Source organism: Apostichopus japonicus, chromosome 8 (genome assembly GCF_037975245.1).
Source record: "Apostichopus japonicus isolate 1M-3 chromosome 8, ASM3797524v1, whole genome shotgun sequence".
Classification (NCBI taxonomy): Eukaryota; Metazoa; Echinodermata; class Holothuroidea; order Aspidochirotida; family Stichopodidae; genus Apostichopus; species Apostichopus japonicus.
Window position 1 is genome coordinate 10,782,607 of NC_092568.1, and position 25,521 is coordinate 10,808,127.

A 25,521-nucleotide genomic window follows, 5' to 3' on the forward strand; every position below is an offset into this window, starting at 1 on the left:
GCTAGTGCACCCAAAAACAAACTTTTTTTCAGATATTCTATAGTACATATCGGAGCAATAAGAATGGCCGCTTTTGAGTTAAGATAATATAATCTCCTTGCATATAGCTGTCAATATATGTGAGCCTACTCAATGTGTTTCTATTGCACCATGATGTGACACTTAGTGACTCTGAAACCGGCATACCAATTACATCCCGTCAGGCAAAAGCAGGCAATATAGTTATACCAGCTAATGAATCGCATGGTCAAAGCACAGGACCTATGATTACCACGTGCCCCCACTTTTTTTCCAAAATAGCAAATGTGCCCTACTGGCAAATAAAGTGTGGCCCTTTGATGAAGAACTGTCTTTTGGATATCTTAAGCCTTTGTTAATTTTAATATTTTATTTTAATTATTCACGTGCACCCTAATAGTATTGATAGCATACTAACACATCATATATACATTTAACGTCATATGGCCGATGTGTATCGGTTTATAGCACAATGAGTGGTGGTTGTGGAATGAGAAAGTGCCCCTCTGATGTTGTGCCCCACTTTTTGGAAGCTTCCTACCCCCCCCCTCCCCCTCTTCTGCCTATAACGTTTTCATACCAGCTCTGTCCCTCAATCTTGTCCATTTGAGTCGCTGACTAGTTTGATTCGAATCAAGTAACAACCATCAGAGCCAAAACTTGTCAATTCATTTGCACAGAATCTTACATCTTTCATATATTTAAAGAAGTCTCGCGATGATGATCAAATTGCGTCAGTATATGTCGTTAACGCTATTGCATGTACAGACCTTACAAGCTATATTGCAAACCAGTTCAATGTACAATTTCCGAGACAAATATTTTCCGCCCTGACCCTAAAGCGTTTCCCTGACTTAACGTAATAAAAAATACAATAAAACGGTTGTCAAAGGAATTCAACTATTGCAGTTCGCATTTTTTTTTCGAAAATAAAAATCTGATAACAATATAGTATATTACCTTGATTAGGAAAGTTCCTATATCAAATAACGAAGTAGAAATTTGAAGTGTTGAAAATTTCCGATGTACCCTTTCAATTTGTTCGATAATAATTATATAGGATTTAAAGAGTGTCTGCATGGGCGGCTATGATATATCTAGAGCCGATTGGAATAATTAACTTCTATAATTCATTAACTCATTAATTTGATGATACAAACTAGACGGGTGCAATACTTAGGATAGGCTATAGGCCAAATGCTCGATAGGCTTGTATGGTTTTTTTTCATTCCATGACAGAACATCAGACAAATGCAAAGTAAGTCTGTATAAGAAAAATCCCTGCGAAATATTCCAGTTTATTATTGCGAGTTTTATTACGTGTATACTACTACACTAAATCTGGTAAATTTTCAAACAGATGAATTATTTCCTTATTTCTCAACCTTATAAAAGATCTCTGAAAATAAAAATGTTAGGTATACGGATGTATGTTTGTTTCTTAGAACAATACAAACATAAATCAAATCTTGGTTTAAGCATGCTAAAATGTGGAAGAAATACTAATAAAAACATATAAATATGGGACTTCAGGTACAATAACATGCATGTGGACAGCTATTGGTTACCCATGCCGTTCCCTTTCAAATAGGTTTTGCTTCATGAGCGGATGAGATTGGATGCTATTACGTCAGCAAAATGAACTATAAATGGCTTTTGCTCCAACATTGATTGTACTCATTATATTACAATTCAATCTGCTGACAGGGGATGGTGGGGAGGGGGGGGGCGGGCAAGGGGATCCAAGGAACCACTTTTCGCTCCCCTATGGTGATTTTAGTCTCAATATAAAAGTACAGTAAAAATGTAACTTGCTTAACAGTCACAGGAGTAAGATCGAATCTTCGTGCAAATTGACATCGACACAGGTTTGGGGTTTGGGGAGTGGAATGGGGTGGGCTGGGACGGGGGGGGGGGCTCGGCAGAAGTCAGACTATGTTCAATGGTGGTGAAAAATGGCCCCTATGGCAGCAACATGTCCGTGTAACAATCATTCGATGTGAAAAATATTGAGGACCATTTTGCCTTTAGTGGCACAATTTAGACGGGTGCATTGGTTTTAACCATATCACTTTCAGCGTATAAGGAAATGATTGTTTTATAGAGTATTTTACAATTATCCAGTTTGCTTACATGTCACGCATAATCCTACTAGGAATATTAGATCCCTGAGTTTTGTCGCTCCTGAAAGGAGCAAAAAGTAAATCAGGTACGTCGTCTTGGGGAGGGGGTTGGGTTAGGGTAAGATCTTTCGTTGTTGCGGCTCCACGTATTAGAAAAAAATAAATTACGGTACCCCTTGATGTCGGGCTGGTGTCAATTATCAGTACGGTTAAGAATCGACTAAAAAATGATTTCATGGCTACTGCTTTTGTTTACATTCCTTAATTTCTTGCATTGTTGTCTGTGTTTGTGTGTATATGTCTGTATGTATATATTGGTTCTTTTTTTTCTTGGCGCCTTGTGCGCTTTGCAAAGTGGATAATATGTGCGAATTATAACTTTATTGTTATTTGCTTTTATGTACTCTATATGAACAGATGGATCGTCTCCAAATTATGACATTTCATATACTCCTGTTCTCATTGAAAATACAACGACTCTTTAATTATAGCTTCTGACGACGACTACATGTATAGTCATGATATCAAGTCAGAATTATTTCGTCATTTCAACCTGTTTTGGTTGTATTGGTTCATCTTTCCTTGTCGGAAAATAATACTCTCTTAACGAGACAGATTGGCAAATTTCAAACTAATTTTTATTCTATTGTCATTCGAAAAGTTTTTCTCCCAATTAAGTTGCCAACCGATGCATACGCTTTATACTTTTGTCCCAACGCCATCCATCCTCCCCTACCCCTATCCGTCCACCCTCCCCTACCCCTATCCGGCCACCCTCCCCTACCCCTATCCGGCCACCGTCCCCTACCCCTATCACCCCTATCCGGCCACCTTCCATCCCCCACATCACCCCATTATGCTATTGTCTAATTGGCCAAAAAGAGAAACTCAACGGAACGCGTTTTTTTCTTTCTCAGAAGACAAGTGACTGCGGTTGCCTTCAGGAAAACATTCTTATTTAAGTATACATTATTATAAACTCTATACTGTCAAATTTTCGATCGAGCTATTATAAAACTAATGTTCAAGTTATCTATGTTGAGGGACAAAATAACTTTAAAAATACTCTCTTCTCGATTAAATTTGCTTGACATATTTATACTCCGAACGTGTTATATGGGAACTTTCTGTTATTATCATTTCAACAAATAACCTCTATACCTACACTGACTTGTATATATTTTAATACAATGTATTATGTGCATTATATCATCCTCTCGGATGAAAAAAAAAAAAAACGCAGGAGATTTAAAATAGGACAAATTTTAGTTTAGGGGTCTTCTGTTTACTCACCAACTTTGATAACTTCTCCGCCAGTTAGATGTGACGCCATAAGTGCGAGTAAAACGCTCGCAAAGAAAATATATTTCCCCATGACGAGAGATTTAACGGTTTAAACCGTTCGTTGTATTCCGTCTCGGAAATCCTAAGATATAGTATCTACAAGGAGAAAATATTTGGAATACAATCTTTTCACGTAAAGATCGAACGTCCTATAACGGTTTCTCTATATGTTAACTTCCTTGTTGAACACTGATAGGCCAAATCCTTCAACGTAAATTAATTCAGTCTTAACCGCGCTGTAAACGAGCGACGAACCAACCGAGAAAAAAATGCTTTCCGAGTCACTTAGACAACTTACCATAGCTAATCAGGGTCAAGCTTTTACGCATGCGTGCGTTTGTTGTTGAAAAATAACAATTTTTGTTTTTCATTATTATTTTTTTTACAATTGTTCTCGGTTTGCAGATATGCACTGTTAACCCTGACGACAATTAGTGATAGTTTTTTTCTCAAATCTTTAATTGTATTTAGAGCAAGCTGATATATGCGTTATTGCCGTATGTATACCGTACTTTATATAGACACACACACGCATATATATATTTATATATTTATATGGACCTATATACCGTATAGAGCACTGTGAGAAAGTATATTAAATCATATGAATGGGAAGGTTCACTTGTATTCCCTAAGGGAGTTCAAACTTGTTGACAATAGCTTCAACACGCAGTGTTAATCCGTTTGGTCGTTTAAAGATATACAATAATTGACATACTACTAGTATTAGTGGTGACACTGTGTGGTTGGCCTGGCTGTGCCATGCATAGCATAACAACAGTAGGCTTACAACATTGGCCGAGTCAGGGAATACTCAACATAGGGTCTGCTGAATCACCACGATAGTATTTAGTCTATCATACGTTACACACACACCACCACCGACCCCCCCTTACCCCTCGGCAGGTCACTTCCTTAGAACTCACCCCCCCCCTTCCCCATTTAATCATTTACTTATCACCAAAATACAGCGTAGACTGACTCTTTATTTACTCCAAGTTTCACGGTTTGACCAAATACAGTTCGTCGACTCAACCCAAGAAAACAAGTTGTATAGGCCTTAAACTCTCCAGAAACTGATACCAAGCAAGGAAAGGATGGTGAGGGGAGGGGAGGGAGGTGGGGTCGGGTCGGGTGGGGTGGGGTGGGTGTTGTGTGTTGTTCACAGTACCATGAGAATAGAACAAATGTCCATGTTAGTAAGATGAAACCTATACAGTCGAAAAATAAACTTGTATAGCAGAGAAACTTCTCAGTGTCAACGCCACGTATTAAAGTAACTAATGTAGAAAACAAACAAGAAGTGAGGATTCTTGTCCAATTTGCGTTTGACTGGTGATTAACACCGACTAAAGCCTACACGAGGAAGCGTCTACATGGCCAACGAAATGACGAGAAACGAATCACTCATTATTGATTAACCTTCCTTGGTACAATGGAAGAAGAATCTATCATAGGAGGTGTCGATCGATTCAATGTTGTATTTTGAGTGTACCGTGTACTAATAGCCGGTAAATTTTGGGTGAAATTGTTGACTTAACTTACAACTTCGTTCATCCATGAATAAAGATAAACAAGGACCGGGTAGAAAAATGAACAATACAAAGAGTAGGCAATACACAACAAGCTCACATTATAGTGGAAAACTTGACCTTCCACTGAAATACTTGACATTAATTTGAACCCTCCGCCCGCCGTATAAAATACTCATGCAGGGGGATATTTATATACCGAGTGTAACAACTATATATATTAGAAGCAATCACTGCATACATGGACCTAGTCTTTATGAATTCGATTATGGTCATTATTATCAAACTGATCGTGAGTGAAACCTACAAGAGACAAGCCCCCCCCCCAGAAAAATATTTGAGGGGTCATAAAACCTCCACCCCCACCCCACCCCACCCCACCCCACCCCACCCCACCCCATCCCACCCCTCAATGGCAAGAATGATATATCAAATAATACTTGTGATGTGTACCGGTACAATACTGTATAAACATGTATATGCTGTACAACCTACACAGTACAAGTTTCTTAATATAGCACCATTGGTTGTACCAAAGCTCCTCAAAGGGAGAGCGACGCGGCTCTCCTTACTCCCCCCCCCCCCCACCCACCCCCAACCTTAACATCTTATCCTCCCAGTCAGTACAAATACGGTGGGTGCGCCCAAGGTGACAATTAATTATGTATTAGTTGTGTTTTGTATCAGATAATGATTTGATGAAGACATCGAGTTATGAAAACAACAAGAATATTCGTATATATATAAATATGTATATACATGTACAGTATATATATATATATATATATATATATATATATATATATATATATATATATATATATATATATATGTAATTATGTATATATACCCGCATTTCCTAGTTTACATATATTTGTAATTCAGTTGAGATTTTGTTGAACATTTGAATCACCATAGTGATGGTTATATTCCCCTTTAAGTGGCATAGAGATCAAGACCTTGTGACGTTGTTGAGCGCTAATACAACTATTAGCCTATTCAATTCAGAATGACTCAACAGTGAGGGTCAGGTCATACCCTGTAAAGAATGCACGGTACAGCTTCTTTGTATATGTGTGTCTCCTCTGAGCATACTTGAAAATACTCAAATATGATCATCATAAGATCGATGTAAGTATCAGAAATTACGGCCTAGTATTAATTGCAATTGACTGTAAGCTAAATGTCAATGTAATATACTGATATGTACATAAGCACTGTGGACGAAAACAGTGACACCGAGGTGCAAATTGCCACGTCTATAGTGCGCCTAGTGTGCCACAAGTCCTGAAATTTACATATGTCAAATTACATTGATATATGTCGGTTTCTCATGCTCTCATTGGACGATCAGTGTCACATGTTGTTTTCTAGCACTCCGATTGCAAGAAATATACATTACGTGAACAAAATCGACATATGTCGAATTAAATTGTCATATTACGGATTTTCGTGCTATGATTAAATTATATATACATGTTCATAGGCCCCTGAATCCATACAGTTGAAATTAGAACAGCTAAGTGTTATGTTCACAACGTTCAGTGCATCAAGATTTGCATGAATACCAAAATTGGAAACCATGACCATGGAAGAACAAGCAAAAAAGACCAGCAGTAGCTTTATATGCATTTTAGTTGGTTGTGCAAGACTATCCGGGTGGCTTTGCTTTTTGTCAATGCTAATGTCAACATAGTCTCATAGCTAGGCTTGTTTAGTCATGCACATACGTTGATTTCATCCAATCAGAGCACGACAAACTTGCACATGTCAGTTTAATTCGACATATGTGGATTTCAGGACTTATTGCACACTAGGACGCACAACACACGTCACTGTGTCATCAATTCTAAAATGGACAAACTTATTTTTATATATTTTGTTTTTCATTTAAAAGGCTTAAAAAAGCAATGAAACGGACAAACAAAAACGGATGTGCCGTATAGTGTCGGTTGCTACTAACGTCCCAAAGCCCCAAAGCCCAAAGCCCCAAAGCACAGGACCTACAGGCATGGGCGGCGATCCTGGGGGGGATGGGGGGATATATCCCCCCCCATGAAAATGGGTGGAGGGGATGTAATACACCATATCCCCCCACCAAATGCCAGGAATAAGAATATTTTCATGCCTTCATTTATGCATCATCGTGAATGTACGGCTCTTTTTAGCTTCATTTCTCGCCTATACCATAAACGCAGTGCGATCTTTTCAAATAAACCGTCTTTATAAAGCAAGAATAGTTGACTGTAGGCTTCATTGGCCCTATAACAACAAAATGTATTATTGCGCCCACGGTATTGATATAGTACATATATGCACCCTCATAGTATTCATATAGGCCCTATAGTAGGCCTACACACGTACATGTACCCTCGAACAGCTGAGAATCTCATGTTACCAGGGTAATGCTTAATTAGGGGCGTCGGAGCGGTTCGCCGGACCAATATTCACGGCGCAAAAAAAAAAGGAGAAAAAAGTAGCACTAAGAAGAAAAAAAGGCAAAAAATAAAGAACCAAAATGAAAACATACTTCAAAATGTGTTTCAGAAGATTAATCGGGTACAAAAACAGACAAGGGAGAATGCACAGAAGAAAAGCTCGGGAAGTGCCATTTCCTGCAATCTGGGAGGCACTTTTTCAAAATTTTCTCCATTACGCTACGCGCCAACCAATGGTGGCGCGTAGCGTAGTTTGACCTTCCAAACGTCCCCCACCCCCCCGATAATTATGGTAGATGGCCACACTCTGATCTTCCGTACCAATCCCAAATAGCTTCCGACGCCCCTGTTAATACACGTACGTTTCACCTGGATGCCCTAGCAATCGGTACCTAGGAATGTAACTATGTGTAATTATGTATAGGCCTATAATAGCCTACATGAGGCCATTTTCTTCATCGAATAATATAAAGAGCTCTCGAACATTCTAACGTAGCGCCTGAAACAAGATTGACAGGGGCAATTTTCCCAAAATAACACCCGAAATTAAAAAAAAAGTATTTTGGATCCTGATTATGAGATATTTCGGACATGAAATCCCTATTTTAAAGTTGGGTATATGCCGCTTGGAAACCTCGGCAAGTGCCGTTTCCGGCCATCTAGAGGGTTTGTAAATCCCAAAATTTTCTTGTACGCTTCGCGCCAACTCATGGTGGTGCTACGCTTAGATAGTCAACAAGGTCATATCCCCCCACTCGGAAGTACGGATCGCCGCCCATGCCTACAGGTTGCAGATTTCAGCCAGCTTGTGGGTCGTGGTGATTGTTGGGGTTTAGAAACAGGATGTAGACTGTATGAACAGTTTTACCGTCTTCTCTTACAGTGCAAAATATATGTCAAACAGAGCGGTTGTCGAATTTTCACCGAAGCTGTATAGAGAGTAAACGAGGGGTTGTCTGGAGGAAAGTAGGGAATGATTACGATAGGAACAAGAGTATATCAGTATATTACAAATGCAATGGAAATTATAACAAAACAGTCCATGACTTCACCACGCACGTATACACAATCTACCTGCTGTGACGAAAACAAATGCATGTTGCTAAGTTTAAGAGGCTAGGACGGTGGGTTCGTAGGAACAAGCGGATAGGATTTCATAAACATAATTATTGTACTGGCAGTTATTCAAGTTCCACGGCTTCCCAAATAGATACCTCGGCGTGAACTACCCGAGGAAGCCACATCGGCATGTATTATTGTATAGTGCTCGTAAGCGCTACAATATTGGCATTTTACTGGCCAAGTGAACGATACCTACATGACTAGACGTTGAAACTTAAAAGTTTCATATAGTCTCTGTACATTTGCAGTTTTCAGAGGCTAGCTTCGAAGTCAACTTATTCTGAGCCTGTCACGGCGCTCACAAGCGTCATCACTTTGTAGGTAGCTACCTGACTATACTTCCATGGTGTGTTGCCCGCCCAAGAAAATAACACCATGAACAACCGAAACGTTCTTCCTAATACTGTAAGCACTCCACGCGCACTACAATACTGCGTATTTGCAGGCAAATGCAGTTCAAGTTACCAAGTGGCAACTCTCAGAAGGTAAATGTCTATCAGTACGCATGCGTGATATGTTTTTTTCATTAACGATTTAATCGGTATACGGGTGACTGGCCATCGGAATTTTCGGTCATAACATAACGCACGGCAAGAGATTTAAGTTTTTATGCAAATTTTGATCATTTTCAGCTTACGTTCTTCAAGATGACAAACGATTCTGTTCCGATTTTAACTGTTTCTTCACGTGTGTAAATGTGATGTCCTTTCCACACTCCCGTATCTCTTGCACAAACTTTCCGGCAAATACTAAAACGGTCTATCCTGCCCAACAGACTATTGTCCTCTTAATTGTGTACAATAACCATAGTTCTTAGTCTCTTGTCGTCGCTACAAACGCGACTTGTAGTAAGGAAGTGATGTGGATATTTTTTTTTTTGCTTTCCAGAACTATTATGAAACGGTCGACAATGGTTATCTTATAATATAGTTATCAAAACAATCATGCCCGGCTAAGAAAGACAGACAAGTCATACAAGAAACATCACCAATTGCCTTCAAATTTCAACCAATGAACATAGTTCTAGCCAACAAACAAACAAAACACAATAAATAAATAAATAAATGTGTCATGATCTAACGTTATCTCCTTTATCTTAATTTTGTGTGCGCAGGGCTCCATTTTATATGAGAATACAAATCTGAAAGCGTCTTTTACTTTCGAGTTAAGGGATAAGAGTGTGGGCAAGATAAAGTACGGTTTGAGAATCTTTGGTGAGCACTAGGACACCCGGATTTTTTTGTTAGGTTTGTAGCTTGACTACCGTCATTTTACTGGCCAGATATAATAGTAACAGTGCAGGGTTTAGATGCAATATGGTGCTATATTGTGCATATTTTTGAAATAATGTTGATGAATTTTTCAACTGTTTAGATTGTACCGGACATAACGTGTTATGGCTATTAACACACCCCCCCCCCCCCCCCCGAGAGAGGTTTACGCGGTTGCGCCCTAATTCGCTTCAACTAAATTTCATTTCCATATAGTACATACACATCATTTATCTATGGACTGGAAGAAATATACAGAAACGTTAACATGTGAAACATTCACACTATAATAACATGATCTACCGTGTAGGTCAGGGTTTCCATAACTTTATCCCCCACGAACCCCCTGTGGATGTCAGAGTTGTCCACGAGCCCCCAACTTTTCGAGACACGATCTGAGTCATTAATATATTATAATACGCATAACAGTGCTTCGTAAAAGATCAAGTTCATAGTGTAATATTGAACTGGTATATCATGTTAAAAAAGGCTAGTGACCGCATGTTGTCACTCAATGACAATTTTCAAGCATGAATTCATGCTAACTTTGCTCAGTTGTGTCGGGCAAAATGGAGGTCTTCTGGAATTTCTAAAATAATAATAATTACTTTGGCCAACCTTTCAGTTACTTTCTCAGCTCTTTATCTTCCACGACGTTCTGTCATGCGCACACCAACTTCACAAAGTCATGCGGCCTGTGTCTGTTTCATAATTCAGTTATTTATCACATGCACGGTACGGTACTATACTATGGCAACATATATGCGTATATGGAACGCGAAATAGTTTGTCGATGGGTACGACTTTTGTACATTATTAAATTATATGATATATCAGATTTTAGTTCAACAAAAAACTTACTCTAGTTTTGACTTTCAGAAACGTCTCTCGAACCTCCTGGGATGGACTCGCACCCCCTGGGATGGACTCATGCACCCCAGTTAGGGAACACCTGGTGTAGGTGATTCAAAGTATGTTGTATAACATGATAGGAGCCAAGTTTCGGGAAACATTATATCGTTTCATGTTGTTGTGGATTTGATTTCAGATGCTATATATAGAGGTCCAATACCTTTATAAATACGCTAATAAATGTTCTACTCCATGGCAACTATTAATTAGCAGCTTGAATGTAAATGGTATTTAGCGCAATAAGTATAATTTAATTAACTTCAATTGAAAACTTTGAATCCCGGCCTTCAAACAGAGTCAAAGTTGTAATCCTGCGGTGTTATATCGCTCTAGAGCCATACATGTGACATCAATGGAATGTATCCCGTAATAGTAAATATCCTAATAACAAAAATAGAATTTTTTTACAAACGTTCCGGTAATCGTAGACGGTAGCGCTTAGAACATTGTACTCGTATTTGGTACTCATTATCAAGGGGTATTTATTGTATGAATATATGAAATATAATTATTATGGGTTTGTCACACATCATATATTACCATGACCATGTACACTGGTATATTATTCCGGAATAGGTCGGCTGCCAAGCCTGACAAGAGGAAGAGTTGATTTTTAGTCACCGTGAACCGATATTTCAATAATCATCTTCATGATAGGCCTATATATATATTACATCGATAGTATTTCTTTTATTAAGGATGGGGATGAAATTCATAACTGAACTTGAGAATGAATCTTTTGAATTAATGAGTTTAAGAATTCTCATGGTTGACGTTTGCTCGAGTCTCAGTGGTTCGTCACTATTCTGTTCACCCATTTTTTTTAATGACAGTAGAAAGAAAGTGACGACTTCTAAAATTTCATCTCTTCAAAATTTGGGGCAAACAGATGAAGTTGTACAATGTACACCGTATTATGAGTTTATTGCTGCACTTCAATGATGACTTTAGAAAGAACATTAGATATGATGTGGAATAGGCCAAGAAGGTAGAAAAATCAGAGTGCTATAGTAACGTTTCTATATATATATATATATATATATATATATATATATATATATATATATATATATATATATATATATATATATAATGGTTTTCATCATTTTGAATAGTACAATGCATCTGTAGAACGGACCTAAAATTGATTCTCTATTTCTTATTTTTGTTGTTGTATTTTTTTAAATTATTTAATTTCTTTGCTATTGAATGATCATAGTCCTGTCATTGTGCAGAAGTATTACAAAATCGTGTTGTCTCGCAGACACCTTAGATCTAGCATTTTCATTCCTTTCTATTTCAACCGATTTTATGATTAACCATATGGTAACTTATAAAAGACTTTAATGTCAGGTGATTTATGTACATAAACATCAGTAGTGCTTTCGTTTTGTTTTGACCATGGCTTTATCACTGTACCAGTTTGCCCTAATAGCGGGCATGCTTATCACGGGAAGTATCAATACCTTAAGCAAAAAAGCGCAAAATGATTGCATGTAAGTATTAAATTGCATTCTCTATGTTACTAGGTATGAGTAAGGGACGACATACCAAAGTTGAGGACGAGGAGAAATTTTCGCAGAACTGGGCCGGAGTAGTACAGTCATATAGGCTACTGTGTATGTGTGATTTCTAATAACAAGTTACATTGCGTGTTTACATAACACGGGTAGGACTAGATCTATCATCTAGTCCTATAAGTATAAGGTGTGGATAGAGATGGGTCGAAAATAAAGGAAGATACATACTTAGACTGTATGTGATGAACTGCCTTTCTTGCATGACAGTTTTGTTCTGTATCATCCCCAGTCTCCAAAGTGCTTGTCGACCCATTCTTTCCACAACTCTCTCTCTACTGCCACAGTTTGTCCAACATGAGAAAGATGGTATATCTGACACCAATCTTCCATGCTCTAGTGGTATAGAAACTCATCTCCAGCAGTGATGATAATTACTTTCACAGTGGCTCCTTCAAGGGTTTACTAAACTTTACACCCAAGCAAAATTGGTGAACAGTGATAGTAATAATTCATTCATCAGTGTTGGAACCATAACATTGGTCTCTTTTAATGCAATAACATATATCTCATCATTTTGATATTCAACTTATATTCAATGTAGCATTGGTGTCCAGTGACTTGTGTCCAATTTTAGCAGCAGAATGTTATTTATTTCAAACTTTCAATAATGACTTATCATTTTGTTGCCAGATATAAATTGAATAACATTTGTAATTTGTAGTTTAGCCATGAAGTAATCAGTTCTTTTTGGAGTTCCTTGTTTCTGTTACCAAACTAATTAGCAACCCTGGTAGTGAAACATCACTTGAACATATGTTGACAATATATGTGGTCTTTTACTAGAAGAAGTACGATCTACCATAAAATGTCAACTGGGAAACCTGTGAGTTCAGTAAATGATGTCTGACTCATCCTTTGGTCAGGCAACTTCAGACGTAGGCTTTCATCATTAAGGCAGAAAAATCAATTGATCTGCTGTTAGTTTATCATATGAAGATAGAAATTCTGGTGTCAAAAATAGTGTTTCTATTAAAGGGTTTTGTTCCTGGACCTGAAATACATGTTCAGCTGTCTTGCATATTGCTCAGAAGTCTCTGACGTAAGTCCTTCAAAACAAAATTTCTCTGTACTGTATAAGCATCAGGGGTCAATCTATATAATAATGTGGCCACTTTTAGCTTAAAAAAAATCTTGCTTATAGTATGTAGTTCAGGTACTGTAGCATGTAAAATGTTTGCCATGCCTTACCAATTTCATCCAAGGTATTAAAGCTTCCTGACTAATTGTCCACTTTAGTTTCAGAATATCTTGACTAATGAACTATCTCTCATAGGTTGATAAGTCACATTCCAAGTTATCTTCTAAGCCTAATTATTGAAACCCATGTAACTCAATGTAGAAGATGCTGACACCTTTCTTGAACTTGTTATCTATTATGTTTAGGAATGTCTGAAGATAGGTATCCTCTCTTCCTTCCTTCTCAGAATAGATTAATAATAATAATAATAATATCAGCATTTATTTTTACGACACTTAAGCGACTCCAAATGTGGGAGAAACCCGCAAGGGCAAATAGATTACAACTTACACGTCGGGTGGCTCCCAATTCAACATTTTTAACTTAAATTTGGAATCTTTTCAATTTAAAAAGTCATTTCAGATGGGAAAACAGTAGATTGCGTTTGTATGAAAAACCCACCTTACCATGACCCGGCAGGGTTTCCAACCCGGAACCTCCCTAAGCTTCAAATGCCCCACCTTTATCCTATCGGCCACAGCACTGGTATAAATTACACATACAAATTAAATTAATCTGAACTATGCTTCTCACAAAGCTCTGTAATACAGTCAGCCACCATATTAAATTTTAACAAGGGAAACCTCTCCTTACCTCCCAAGTGCATGGTCATACCCTTCTCAGTGTCCATGTTACTATTAAAATTCAGAATAGAATAAAACATGGACAGCAAACAGGATTAAAATAACATAATTAGACTGCCAGTGTTGGAGTACCTCCAAAGTGCTCTTAAGTACTTTTCTGTCCACGTACTGATGCGCAGGTGTTTTTCGAGTGGTTTTCAAGTATTTGTACTCATCATGCAGTACACTTGGGTGCTAGAAAGTACTTTATATGTTTAATGTTAATTTTGTTGAATACTGTACATAAGTAGTCATATTCCAAGTTACTTTTCATTTATTTTTGATAGAACTACATTGATGTTCTTTGCTGAGGCAAAAGAAAACATAGCAATAAAGTGATTAAAATGGCGCTTGCTTAATGAGCTCTCTGGCCAAGTATTGAATTTCACTGATGTAAGAGAGTAGTATTATCATGTTCAACAGTAAAATATCTCTTATTTATGTCAACCGCAGTTTTAAAACACATTCTTCAATGTTAAATAAATCAAAAAGGACTTGTACAGTACTTATTGTGGGATGAAAAAGTACTCATACTTAGCATTCAGATTAAAAAAAAAAATTGTACTTGTCACTTAACCCTGGTAGTAAGTGGTACTTAGAACTCCAATTTAAGTTTTATAGCTTTGAATGTGAAACTTGGTACTTAGAACATTTAAGTATTCTGAAGCACAAGTTTGAAACTGCTCCGATGGACATGAATTTCCAACCAAAACAATTTCACGAAGAGTAACAAAACCATGTGGCTATGGGCTACTGTACATTTACCGTATTCTTAACACCAGCATCCATACTAACAAAAATTAAAGATAAATGGTCACAGAGAAAGCACATACTGTACGGGTAACGGTACTAACACTGGTCCCTGGAAGAACTGACTTCTAATATAACATCTAATACAGATGGAATATAACAATACCGTATGTAAAACAATCCGAGCAATCATGAAACAGGAATCTTAATTGTCAACGATGAACAAGAACTGAATCACATTTTGGACATTTAATTAACTAATTTTACCAATTAAAAATTCTTCATCAATTTTTAACTAGTTTTGGATCACCATTACAGTACCTCTACTAAGCAATTACTTGGGAACCCTGCTGGCCTATCAAGAAGGCCTAAGTTTAAATTAGGATTCACAAGGGGTTTTTAAAAAAAAAAATTATTGGAATTATACAATGGTTGCATTTATTCTCATTGAACAAAATTCTCAATTATAACTAACAACAGTACTGTATCGTATTGTACTGTACAAGTCTACAACAATCTTAAGCCTACCTTCACTTTTAATATGTCAATTCCAAAATATTTTACAGGTAGGAAGTTACTGTATAGCACAATATACTCACATTTGAAAATTTGGTACAGTAAATCTTCCAAGATTGTTGTAAGGTACTGTATAACAAAATTCTTTTTTTCCCCATATGGATTGATATAGTGGAGTTTTTTTCATTCTCAATGCCCATAATTAGTTCATTTCTCTACATCTCCTTACCCACTCTTCCTGTCCACAGGATAAGGCATTGAAATTGTATTGGGTTGAATGTGTACACTGTGTCATTTGCCAAGGATGTTGAAAATTTACATCTCAGTACAGTGTGGAGTTCAAAGGTTATAATATGAGGTCAGCAGAGGTCAAAGTCTGAACATATTGTACACACAATAAATCAAGAAGATAGCATCCAATGAACTTTATACCTGTTATAGTATGTGGTTCTATTGTACCTTGTTGATATCTGGAATACCATTCAAGGTCACAAGAATAGCTGCAAATGTAAGACTTGGGTAAACTTCATACAGTACTTGGTGTGTGGATCCAATTGATTACTTACTATAAGACCTGTCTGTTCACAGAGTGCAATAAATGTTCTATACTGTAACCGTAGCAAGGAATCACTAAGCCTACAGTTAACTTATCTCTCTACATGTAATGTATTGGGAGATGAGATATTGTACTTCACCTCACATCAGAAATGTGTGTGAGAGTGAGTAAGAAAGTGTGTCGCAAACCTCTTCCTTGACTGTAAGTCCGATCAAGTTCAAACATTTTGGGAATGTGCCTGACCATATAAACTAGTGCCTGCATAATTGTTGATGTCATAGGTTAGCAGTCAAAGGTCAAGATACCCCCAAATTTGTTTTATAGCCACTTTCTGCTTGTCAACATGTAAGAAAAAAAGCGTTAAACCACACGATATGAAGAGAATGATGAGATAAATATTCAGATAGGACAGGTTTAGGGTCGGAGTCAAAGGTCAATTGTGGTCAAAGGTCAAATTGGCCAAAATTGCGTGAAAGTGTCGCGAACTCCTTTTAGACCGTAAGTCCGATCAAGGTGAAAACATGATGGGAAGGTGCCTTACCATGTAAACTTGTGCCTGCGTGATTGATGCAGTCAAAGGTTAGAGGTCAAAGGTCAAGAAACTCCAAAATTGGGTTAAGCCATTACCTGCTTGTCAGTATGTTGGGAAAAAGCAATTAAACCATTAGATTTTGTAGAGAATAATGGGACAAATTTTCAAATAGTACTAAATGTGGTTGTTAAGGGTCGCTGTCATGCATAGGTCAATGTAGGTCAAACTGGCCTAAATTATCTAAGGTCAGATGTTAAAAAACCTAAATATTGGTTTTTAGCCATTTTCTGATTGTCAACATGAAGAAAAGCTATTCAACCACATGACATGTGGAGAATGATGAGACAAATTTACTAGAATAGGCCTGTACCTTTTTGGATTTTGAGAGTTAGATTGATATATTTTGGTCAGAGGTGAAATTGGCCCAAATTTGATGCCTTACATGAAGCAACATTGATGGTTCTTAAGGTAATATCATGATGTAGTAGTGGCCCCTTTACCCTTTCCTGTACAAGGCCCAGATTTGTACTACAACATTTTGTGACTAATGAAATCAGAAATATTCCAACTTAGAAGGATTGTGTCAGGAAGAAAGTTCTTCATTATTTAGGAGTCTCCAATATATATATGTATCCTTTCCTTGATCCTTTCTACTACCAAACTTTAAAGAAGAACGATAGTGACAGAAAAAAAATCTCTCATTTTTATATATAATGTAGTTTATATGTTACCAAGCAACATATTTTTTTAATTTTCCAAATAGCACACCGGAAAGTCATAAAAAAGGGAATTAAAACATCGTTTTTTCGCCTCTGTAATTTAGGAATCTTCAAACACTGCAACGACCTTGAACAGCCCTCAGGTCAGTGAATGACGTCACTGTGATGATCTTTTCTATTGTGAACTGTTCAGTAAGGAGCTGTGCGTGCATTTCGTGTCAGCATAACTGTTATTTTCCGGCGTAATGTTCAAGACATAAATAGATAATGAATATCATAGTGTTTCTTGATTTCTTCACCACGTGTTTACATGTTTTTTTTACTAAATTTGCGGCGATTTCGCAACGATTTCCCAATATCTGAAGAGGTAACTCGCAAGCTGACCCAAAGTAACGTAAATCTCAAGATCACGTTTTTGGCGGGTTTTATACAGAGTGATGTATGAATGTGCTCACTTACCAGTCAAACTGGCACAATAACAATAGTGATGATAGTCTCAAACGTAAATTAGTATAACATCCGAAAGAAAATCCAAAGTTCTAAACCAAGTAGATTTGCTTGTATGCACTAGGCCTACTGTAAAACATAAACGTTCCTTGTTCCGTGCGTCATTAAATCCAACAGAACGGTTTCATTGAGCTTGAAATACAACCGCATTTGAACTCAATCGAGTTGTTAGTCTAGCTCGAACAATTTTCTCACTACATGCAATGCCTATTGCGTTTATTCACATGCATGCCTCGTGGTTTGGGCTTCAGGAGGAATCGTATTCTAGCCCAACTTCACGTAGGTCCGCAAACGGTACTTTCACACTGTGCAAACATAAGTGACAGTGCGCGCTGCCGTAAATAATACTTACACGATGTTTTGTTTCGCTCAAGCATACACACATTTCCTGTTCGTATTACATTTAAAGTGGTTTGGAGGGTATGAACACAGTGCCCCAAGAAACTCTGCCTTAGCGACGTCCATGCCCCAATTGAAATTTGCACGTGGATTCTCTCCTCACATAGTCATTAGGTTGTTCACGTCTGACATGTCTTCCAAATCTAACACTTACTGTTGCATTTATCGGGATATATATAAATAATGCGGCATAAAAGCATCAATCTTTCAAACTTTTATTACTTTAGTGACCTTGCCACACGCAAATTTCAATTGGGCCCGAGAATCATCTTCTGTGAAGTAGGCAGAACAAACTTTCACATTCTTGCCATGAGAAACTCCTGGTGCGATGAAGTCTTTCCTGGTTCTCCTCACAAATCGTATCCAGAGTTTCCGATATCTCTCACTACTTTTTCCGCTTGGAAAATTGAAAAAACCTATTGTAGAGTCCATATTCGTTCTGTTGCATCCCCCTAAAACGCAATTTCTTGGATTTTGCTAGTGGTTTACGTTGTTTGTCGAGTCCAATATAGAGTAGGTTGCAACTAAACTTACACACTAAGTGCACACTGCTGAAGTATATTCATGTTGTTATCATCATAATGACGTCACATGTCACTGTAGATCACGTGATCATCATATCACTTTTCGCGAAAAGCCCAATTTTTGTTTAAAAAATCAACGAGTTTAGGAATTTTTTTTAAGCCTTTCCCAACATCGGATTGACTTTAATTTTCACATGTGTAAAATGGAAACCAACTAGAATACTCTTGAATAAAATCGTATTTTTTCGTCGATGGTGAAAAATCACTATCGTTCATCTTTAAACTAAACTTTACATAAAACAAACTGCCTCCAGCAGGCCTATTAACAAAGATGGCAACCAGATGCGTTCAGAAGTAACCCAGCAATCACTTCGTAATGGTGGAGATGAGATCTGCACCTCCATCATGGATTGCCCTCGTTTTTTATCTTTGGAGCTAGAATTAAGATTTACTATAGAATAACAATTGTCATTATGTACATCACTCGCATGTATACAGTGGTAGTACTTAGGCCTACCACTTTTGAAGAGATGACTGCATACAACAGTTACATTGTACAGTTAATTTTTACTTGAATTATTGAAGATAATATTGGTGATATTATTCTAATTTCAAGGTGAATTGACAGAAATTTTCTTGACTTTGTTTATGTTGCAGAGTTAAAGGTATACCAGAAGGTGGTATCGGCTCAAATACAACAACGGAGGAACACCCGTTTGATCACCCATGGTTCCAAACAGTTATAATGTTTATAGGTGAGTGCAGTGGTACTGTATGACCACGGCTCCTTTCTCCGAAACAGAATTATATTGATCTTTTAGTATACTTTGTTCTGTGTTAAGAAAGTTTACATTTACAGTCGATTTGTAACATTTTTAAAAATATTTTCCCTACAGTAATAATAATAATAATTAATAATAATAATTGACAGTTCTTATACAGGGTATAGCGCAACTTACAATAAAGTCTTGCCGCGCTGTACTTAACCCTGGTCATTGGTAACTTGTCACACCTACACGCCAAAGTGTGCACAATTCAAACAATCTCTCCTGGGGCACCACAGTGCACCAAAGCCACGTGTCCCCTGGGGGACTTCCCATAGGGTGCAGCCACAAACCGGCGCACGCAACTATATTTACAAGTCACCTAGCAAGTCTTTGTTATCAGTAGGTATAAAGCTCAAGAATGAAAAATTAGGCAACCTGCTGATTGATATAACCCACCGTGGAGAACAATTAATATTGAATTACAATATATATATCTGACTCACATTCAAATTTATGTCAGCCAACAATACAGTAGACCCCTACTGTGCAGTTAGTGTCCTTTAAGTCTGCCTTGCACAGGCACAGATGTCACCAGCTATCATTCTCAGAACTTGTAAATCATCTCGGGCAACACCGACAGGTTCCCTACAATCATATTAAAAATATTTAATATTTGCTTTTAATAGTGCTTTATACCAGCGATAGGTTTCAAAGCGCTTTACAGACGTTAAATTACCCCTGGTCAATGATAACCTGTCCCAGAGACAATCCCTCCAGTCGGCTTGTCCAATCTAGAGTTATTATTATTTTTGGTTGCTATTGGCACTTCAGCCAATCAGCTGAGTGCGTACATGATTGTTTATTCCAGTTTGCATGACTTCAAAGAAGCATATTTTTATATTCGATAGTTCTCAGTTAGTCTTCGTCCCGTAAGGACGTTTTTTTAGTTCTCATTTCTTTAGGCCGTTTATTGCTAAACCGTTTCAAGTTTCATCCCATCTATTGTTTTCAATTTGGAATCCCAACATTTCAATAAAGTTTATCACAAGAAGAAAAGTATCCTATTCGTCTCCTGAACTGTTTCTCGTATTTAATCTCTATATTTCGGACTTAACCCTCGGCAGAATTATCTAGTGTAAGGCGCCCATGCTAACCCGACCTAAGTAACAATTAAAACCCCCGCCTTACATTAGTTTTGCATATAGACATGAAGATTACAGTATTTTTCCAGTCTCCTACTCTAGACGGAATTCTGACAAGTTAAATATAATATATTATATTATATAAATATAATTATAATTATAAATATAATTATGATATAATTATAGACTGAAAGCATTCACTCGATTTAGACCTTAATTGACTTGAAATTCACTCTTCAATTATGGTAAGAGTGACTATCACCTCACCAAAGAAATGGTCATCGTGGACACTCTCAAGTAGTGAATTTTCAATCTTAGAAAATTAAAGAGTGGATATTTAAAACCTGTTGAGCAAAAGCAGAAGAGCTTGAAAATAGTTATAACTGGTCTGATGTAGACTCCTGTCTTTTATCCTGCCTGTACTTTACTAGTTCAGTGAAGACTGGTTTTGTAGAGAAAGTGGGTGCATAGTGGGTGGGATGGGCAGGGTTAAGTGGGATGCCCTTAGCTTTCTTTCTTTGTCAGTTCCTGCTCCTTCCTTTCCATTCTATTGCCCATTTTTTCTTGTTCTACTTTGGACTTCTATTTCACAAATTTGCTTCTTAAATGGTGTGAAGACTCGCGCACAAAGAAACGTCTCACGCCGGTAATCTGACCTAGTTTCGAATGAGGTGTAAGACACCACCATCGATTCCAGAAAATACAGACACAGCTTGCTATCGTCGGTAATTAGACACTAGTGTACAGTCAATACATACAGCTACTGGTCAATACCCACAACACAATGTACAATAGCAGTGATGGACATCTCAGGTCTAGATAAAGGATGACAAGCTATCAGGTATCACGTTTCACGTTTGTAGCGACAAGAAGAAAACTTCACTTGCAAGCAATGGAAAGTTAACTTTTTCAGAGTGCGGCACGCGGTTTGGGGCGAGTCTTCAATGGCTTTAAACTCTAGTCTCCTCAATCATTCAGTTATCTGTCCAATGTATTTTCTGACATTACAGTATTTGTGGTTAATATTACTGTACCTGTACTAGTATCTCATATTAATTAATTGTTATTAAATAATCGTTCTCACGACTGTTTTTAAAACCTGAATCTCTTTGTTTTGTAATGATCGTTACGATTGATGTCAGAGACTTATTCAATTGGATCCGTGGTTTTCTCTCCTGGTCCAGGTGAAAGTTTATGTTTGATAGGTCTGCTGGTCTATAGATACAGAGAACGGGCGAGGCATAGACAGAATCTGTACCTCAGTAACATCCAAGACGATGGAAATGTGGCAGATGTTGAATTCAGACAACCAAGGTACAGTACATGTCTTAACACTTGTAAAAAATTAATAGATAAAGTGAAAAGAGAAAAATAACTTGAAATAACAAAATAAGCTCAGTTTATTTCGCTCCTCCCTTACCTGCCTCCAAGCGACATCTGCACTTTTCTAGAATGAGTTTCCAAATATTTACAGTTTGGCCTACCATAAGAATTACCAGTCCAATTATGCTAATTTGGAGGTCTACAAGTATCAGCCTGCATTGTTCCTGTCTGTGACCTTGCTGTGCAGGCCAATTGGTAGGCCTAATCATTTACTGCAATGTTAGATTCTACTGCACAATATTTCCAGCATAAGACTATGAGGATCCTTTTTAGCCCTAACTGTTCCTACATTATTCCATGTAGGTTTTGGAAAAAAAAAAACATGTTTTCATACATTCCTTTGCCCCAAGTTCATCTGTTCATTTCTTAACAACTGTGACTTTTGAATAAATTTATGCTGTAGATTAAGTGTTTGGTATGTAAATGTGTACAATGCTGTCGATTCGCAGAACAGGTAGTCCCAGTCCGTCAATAGGCTGCGGCAGTTCGAAGTAGATTTCTGCGAAAAAATAATTTGACAAGCCAGTCCTTTCACAGTCTAAATATCATTGATTGTAGTAGTATCGGCGAACATTAATTACTCTCGATGTACAGTATCAACGACATGATTGATCATAAACAGTTGTATTAATCTATTCCCTAGTAAACATGTTTAAGTGTACATGATACATCACTGTATAGAGTGTAGGATCACATAAATGTCTATGAACAAAAAGTGTCATACTGGTTACCGATTGACCTTTTGACCTACAGTATTATGCAATACTCCTCCATGGTGTAACTCTGATCTTAGCTTATTACAATATCCAGTGTTCTAATGAAGGTTTACGATTTAACTTTACAGGCATGTTTTGCCTGTAAAATTTGTGGTTAACAAATTTATCTTTGTTTAAAGTCTAAAAATACTGACAGTAATGGGGTTTTTTTTAACCATAAAGACTGGTATTTTATGCCAGTATGTAAATATACTGACAACAATGAGTTTTTTCCCCCTTTATGACTGGTACGTTATGCAGCATGTAACATTATCAGTGTATTCGTGTAACAAGTTGAGACATTTTCATGAAGTTTTTCCTTTGTGTCTGTCACATAATAATCAGCCTAAAAAGCATCCACTTTTGGTATGAGAGCCGAATGACGTACAGTAGCCCACACTTCACATCCGGAGGCTACATAATTTACAGCCTTAGTTCATATTGGATGTTTCACAATTAGAACCATCCATTTCAGATGGGAGAACCATGTATCTCTTGAACTTTGATTACAAAACCCACCTTACTTTGGCCGGCCAGGGATCAAATCCCACAACCTTCTAGATGTACTAGGTTTCATTGCTTCTGATGCTGCACTTGCTTTAACTTACTCAAACCATATATCACTCAGTTCAGTTCAAACAATATAGAAACAAGTAGATATGCCATAGGCTAATCCCATCTCTCCATCTCGCCCAATTTCTCTTGGACCAGAGAACATTAGAAACAGGAGAGGTATTTGATTCAATAGCAAGCGTTCACAGTGACACTGTCATGACATTGTTTTTTCATCTTCTTTCACAGAATATTCCAGATTGTCTTTCTTTTGCCAACTATGTGTGACTTGATTGGAACGACCCTGGCAGGTAGGGCAAAATAAAATCTCCACTCACTCATGAGCAGGTGTTCCCAATAACTCTCCTTAGACTTCTTTTTTTTTTTGTCATTTTTTTTATTAATATTGGGAAAATTTGACTTTCTAAAAGTATTTGATATCCCTTTGCCAAAAATTATATTGGAGGAAATGTTTTTGGACACCTTGCCAAGAAATAGAGAAAAAAAAATGGAAAACCAAAAAAAAAGTTACTTACTACTGTACTTCAAGTATATTAAGTAAATATTGAAAACAAGTCTTAGATAAACCAGAACTAACATTAGCACTTGATTTATTTGGTGTAAATACTTTAAATTTCTCATTACTAGTTTCTATATGCATGGAGTTATTCTGTTTTTACCTCCATGCTATAAGGAGTGGAACCCTGTTGTCATGGGTGTCACATGATCTTTCTTCAGGGCTAGACTGCTCACCCCTAAGGTCATATTAAAGGTAGCATATGCCTATTAAAAGCCCCATTGACTTACACACTATACCACAAAAGTAATGTGGTCTCTAATTCTAGATAAAAGTTCTCACTAGCTAAATGCTACCCATCACTGGATAGCTGACAAGCTGACCATTCGTGGCACCAACAATTTTCCTTAACATGATTGTGCAGATTTTTTGCTTTAAGAGCCTGAACTTTTCGTCACCTGTAAACAAATCTCTTCACTCAGTAGTAAACAATTTTCGTATGCTGCTCCTGGGAGGCTTAAAGGGGTTAAAAAGTGTCTCAACTGACCCACTTTTTGCACCACATGTACTTCCGTTCATGCTCTTCAACATGCAAGCCACATACAACTAGATCATGATTGATAACAGGTCAAAAAAATGTTCTTGACTGCTTTTTGGCACTCTTCCTGAAGGAGAACAATCGACTCTAAGAGGAGTATGCCACCTTAACATAACTGCCTATGCTCTCTTGTGAACGCCTCCTGGGTGGTTACTGTAGCAACGATCTTACTGTTTGTAATCCTAGCCTGCATGTACATCATACTTATTTCATTGACCTTTGCATTACATATAATGTTAGATGTAAGCCATTTCATTGGTTCCTTGCTGGAAGCAAAGGAAACTATGTAATGCAGGTTGCATTTGTATGCACGTGGGTGCTTGTGCGTGCGGGTGGGTGTGTGTGTGTGTATGATACAGCCAGCTCGTAAACACGATATCTCAAGTAGCACAAGCAAATCAATGTCATACGTGATAGATACATGCACCATGATGTGTAGATAAACCCTATCGTTTTTGGTTCCCATCTCATGGATATTAATGAATGGGCGGAGCTTATCAGACAATTCGTAAAAATGTCAATATCTCTGCAACCGTATGTCCTCAACATACTGTATCCACAAAATGCAGCTTTATGAAAGCGAATATTTTATGCATAAATCTTGTCAGAGATTCCAATATCCTTGCTCTAGCAGATTAATCTTTAAATATGACAAATATTTACATCAGACTGCTCTATTAATGCCCAAATAACTGATTTTGTATCAGCTGAGCTTGATATAGCATATATATACATAGTAACCATCTTGTTCCTTAAATACCAATTTTGCTGCCCATACCCTCCAATATTATTTACCTTTAAAGGGATCTGCAACAAATTTCTTTTCCTTTTCAGTTTGAACAAGCATTAAGGCTACTGGCTACAGTATATCAAATAAGTGTATTCAATGGCAACTTTTAAATTGAACCATATATGTTTTATTCATTGGTAAACTGTGTTAGTTGAAGTAGTACAGTATTTAGTCGCTCCTTCACAATTCTCATAGTATCCAAAATTTAAACCCCCCCCCACCCCCAAAAAATATCTCAGTTATGTTTTGAAAACTTAGGGCCCTCAGCAAAGAGCACAGTTGAAAGCTACAGGAATTTAATCCTCATTTGATCA

At 37.4% G+C, this 25,521-nt stretch overlaps 2 protein-coding genes across 2 annotated transcripts in view; one reads left to right on the forward strand and one right to left on the reverse strand.

The window, feature by feature from the left end:
* Window positions 1-3,917, reverse strand: part of LOC139971044 (glutamate receptor 1-like) — a 30,815-nt gene extending 26,898 nt beyond the window's left edge. The window contains exon 1 of the mRNA XM_071977201.1: window positions 3,435-3,917. Within this exon, the coding sequence (XP_071833302.1) occupies window positions 3,435-3,516 (82 nt within the window). The 5' untranslated portion in view covers window positions 3,517-3,917. The remainder of the gene's footprint in view (window positions 1-3,434) is intronic.
* An 8,186-nt stretch (window positions 3,918-12,103) lies between these two features.
* LOC139970529 (solute carrier family 35 member F6-like) overlaps window positions 12,104-25,521 on the forward strand; it is a 32,638-nt gene continuing 19,220 nt past the window's right edge. The window contains exons 1-4 of the mRNA XM_071976306.1: window positions 12,104-12,256; window positions 19,361-19,458; window positions 21,797-21,926; window positions 23,552-23,613. Coding sequence (XP_071832407.1) covers window positions 12,162-12,256; window positions 19,361-19,458; window positions 21,797-21,926; window positions 23,552-23,613 — 385 coding nt within the window. The 5' untranslated portion in view covers window positions 12,104-12,161. The remainder of the gene's footprint in view (window positions 12,257-19,360; window positions 19,459-21,796; window positions 21,927-23,551; window positions 23,614-25,521) is intronic.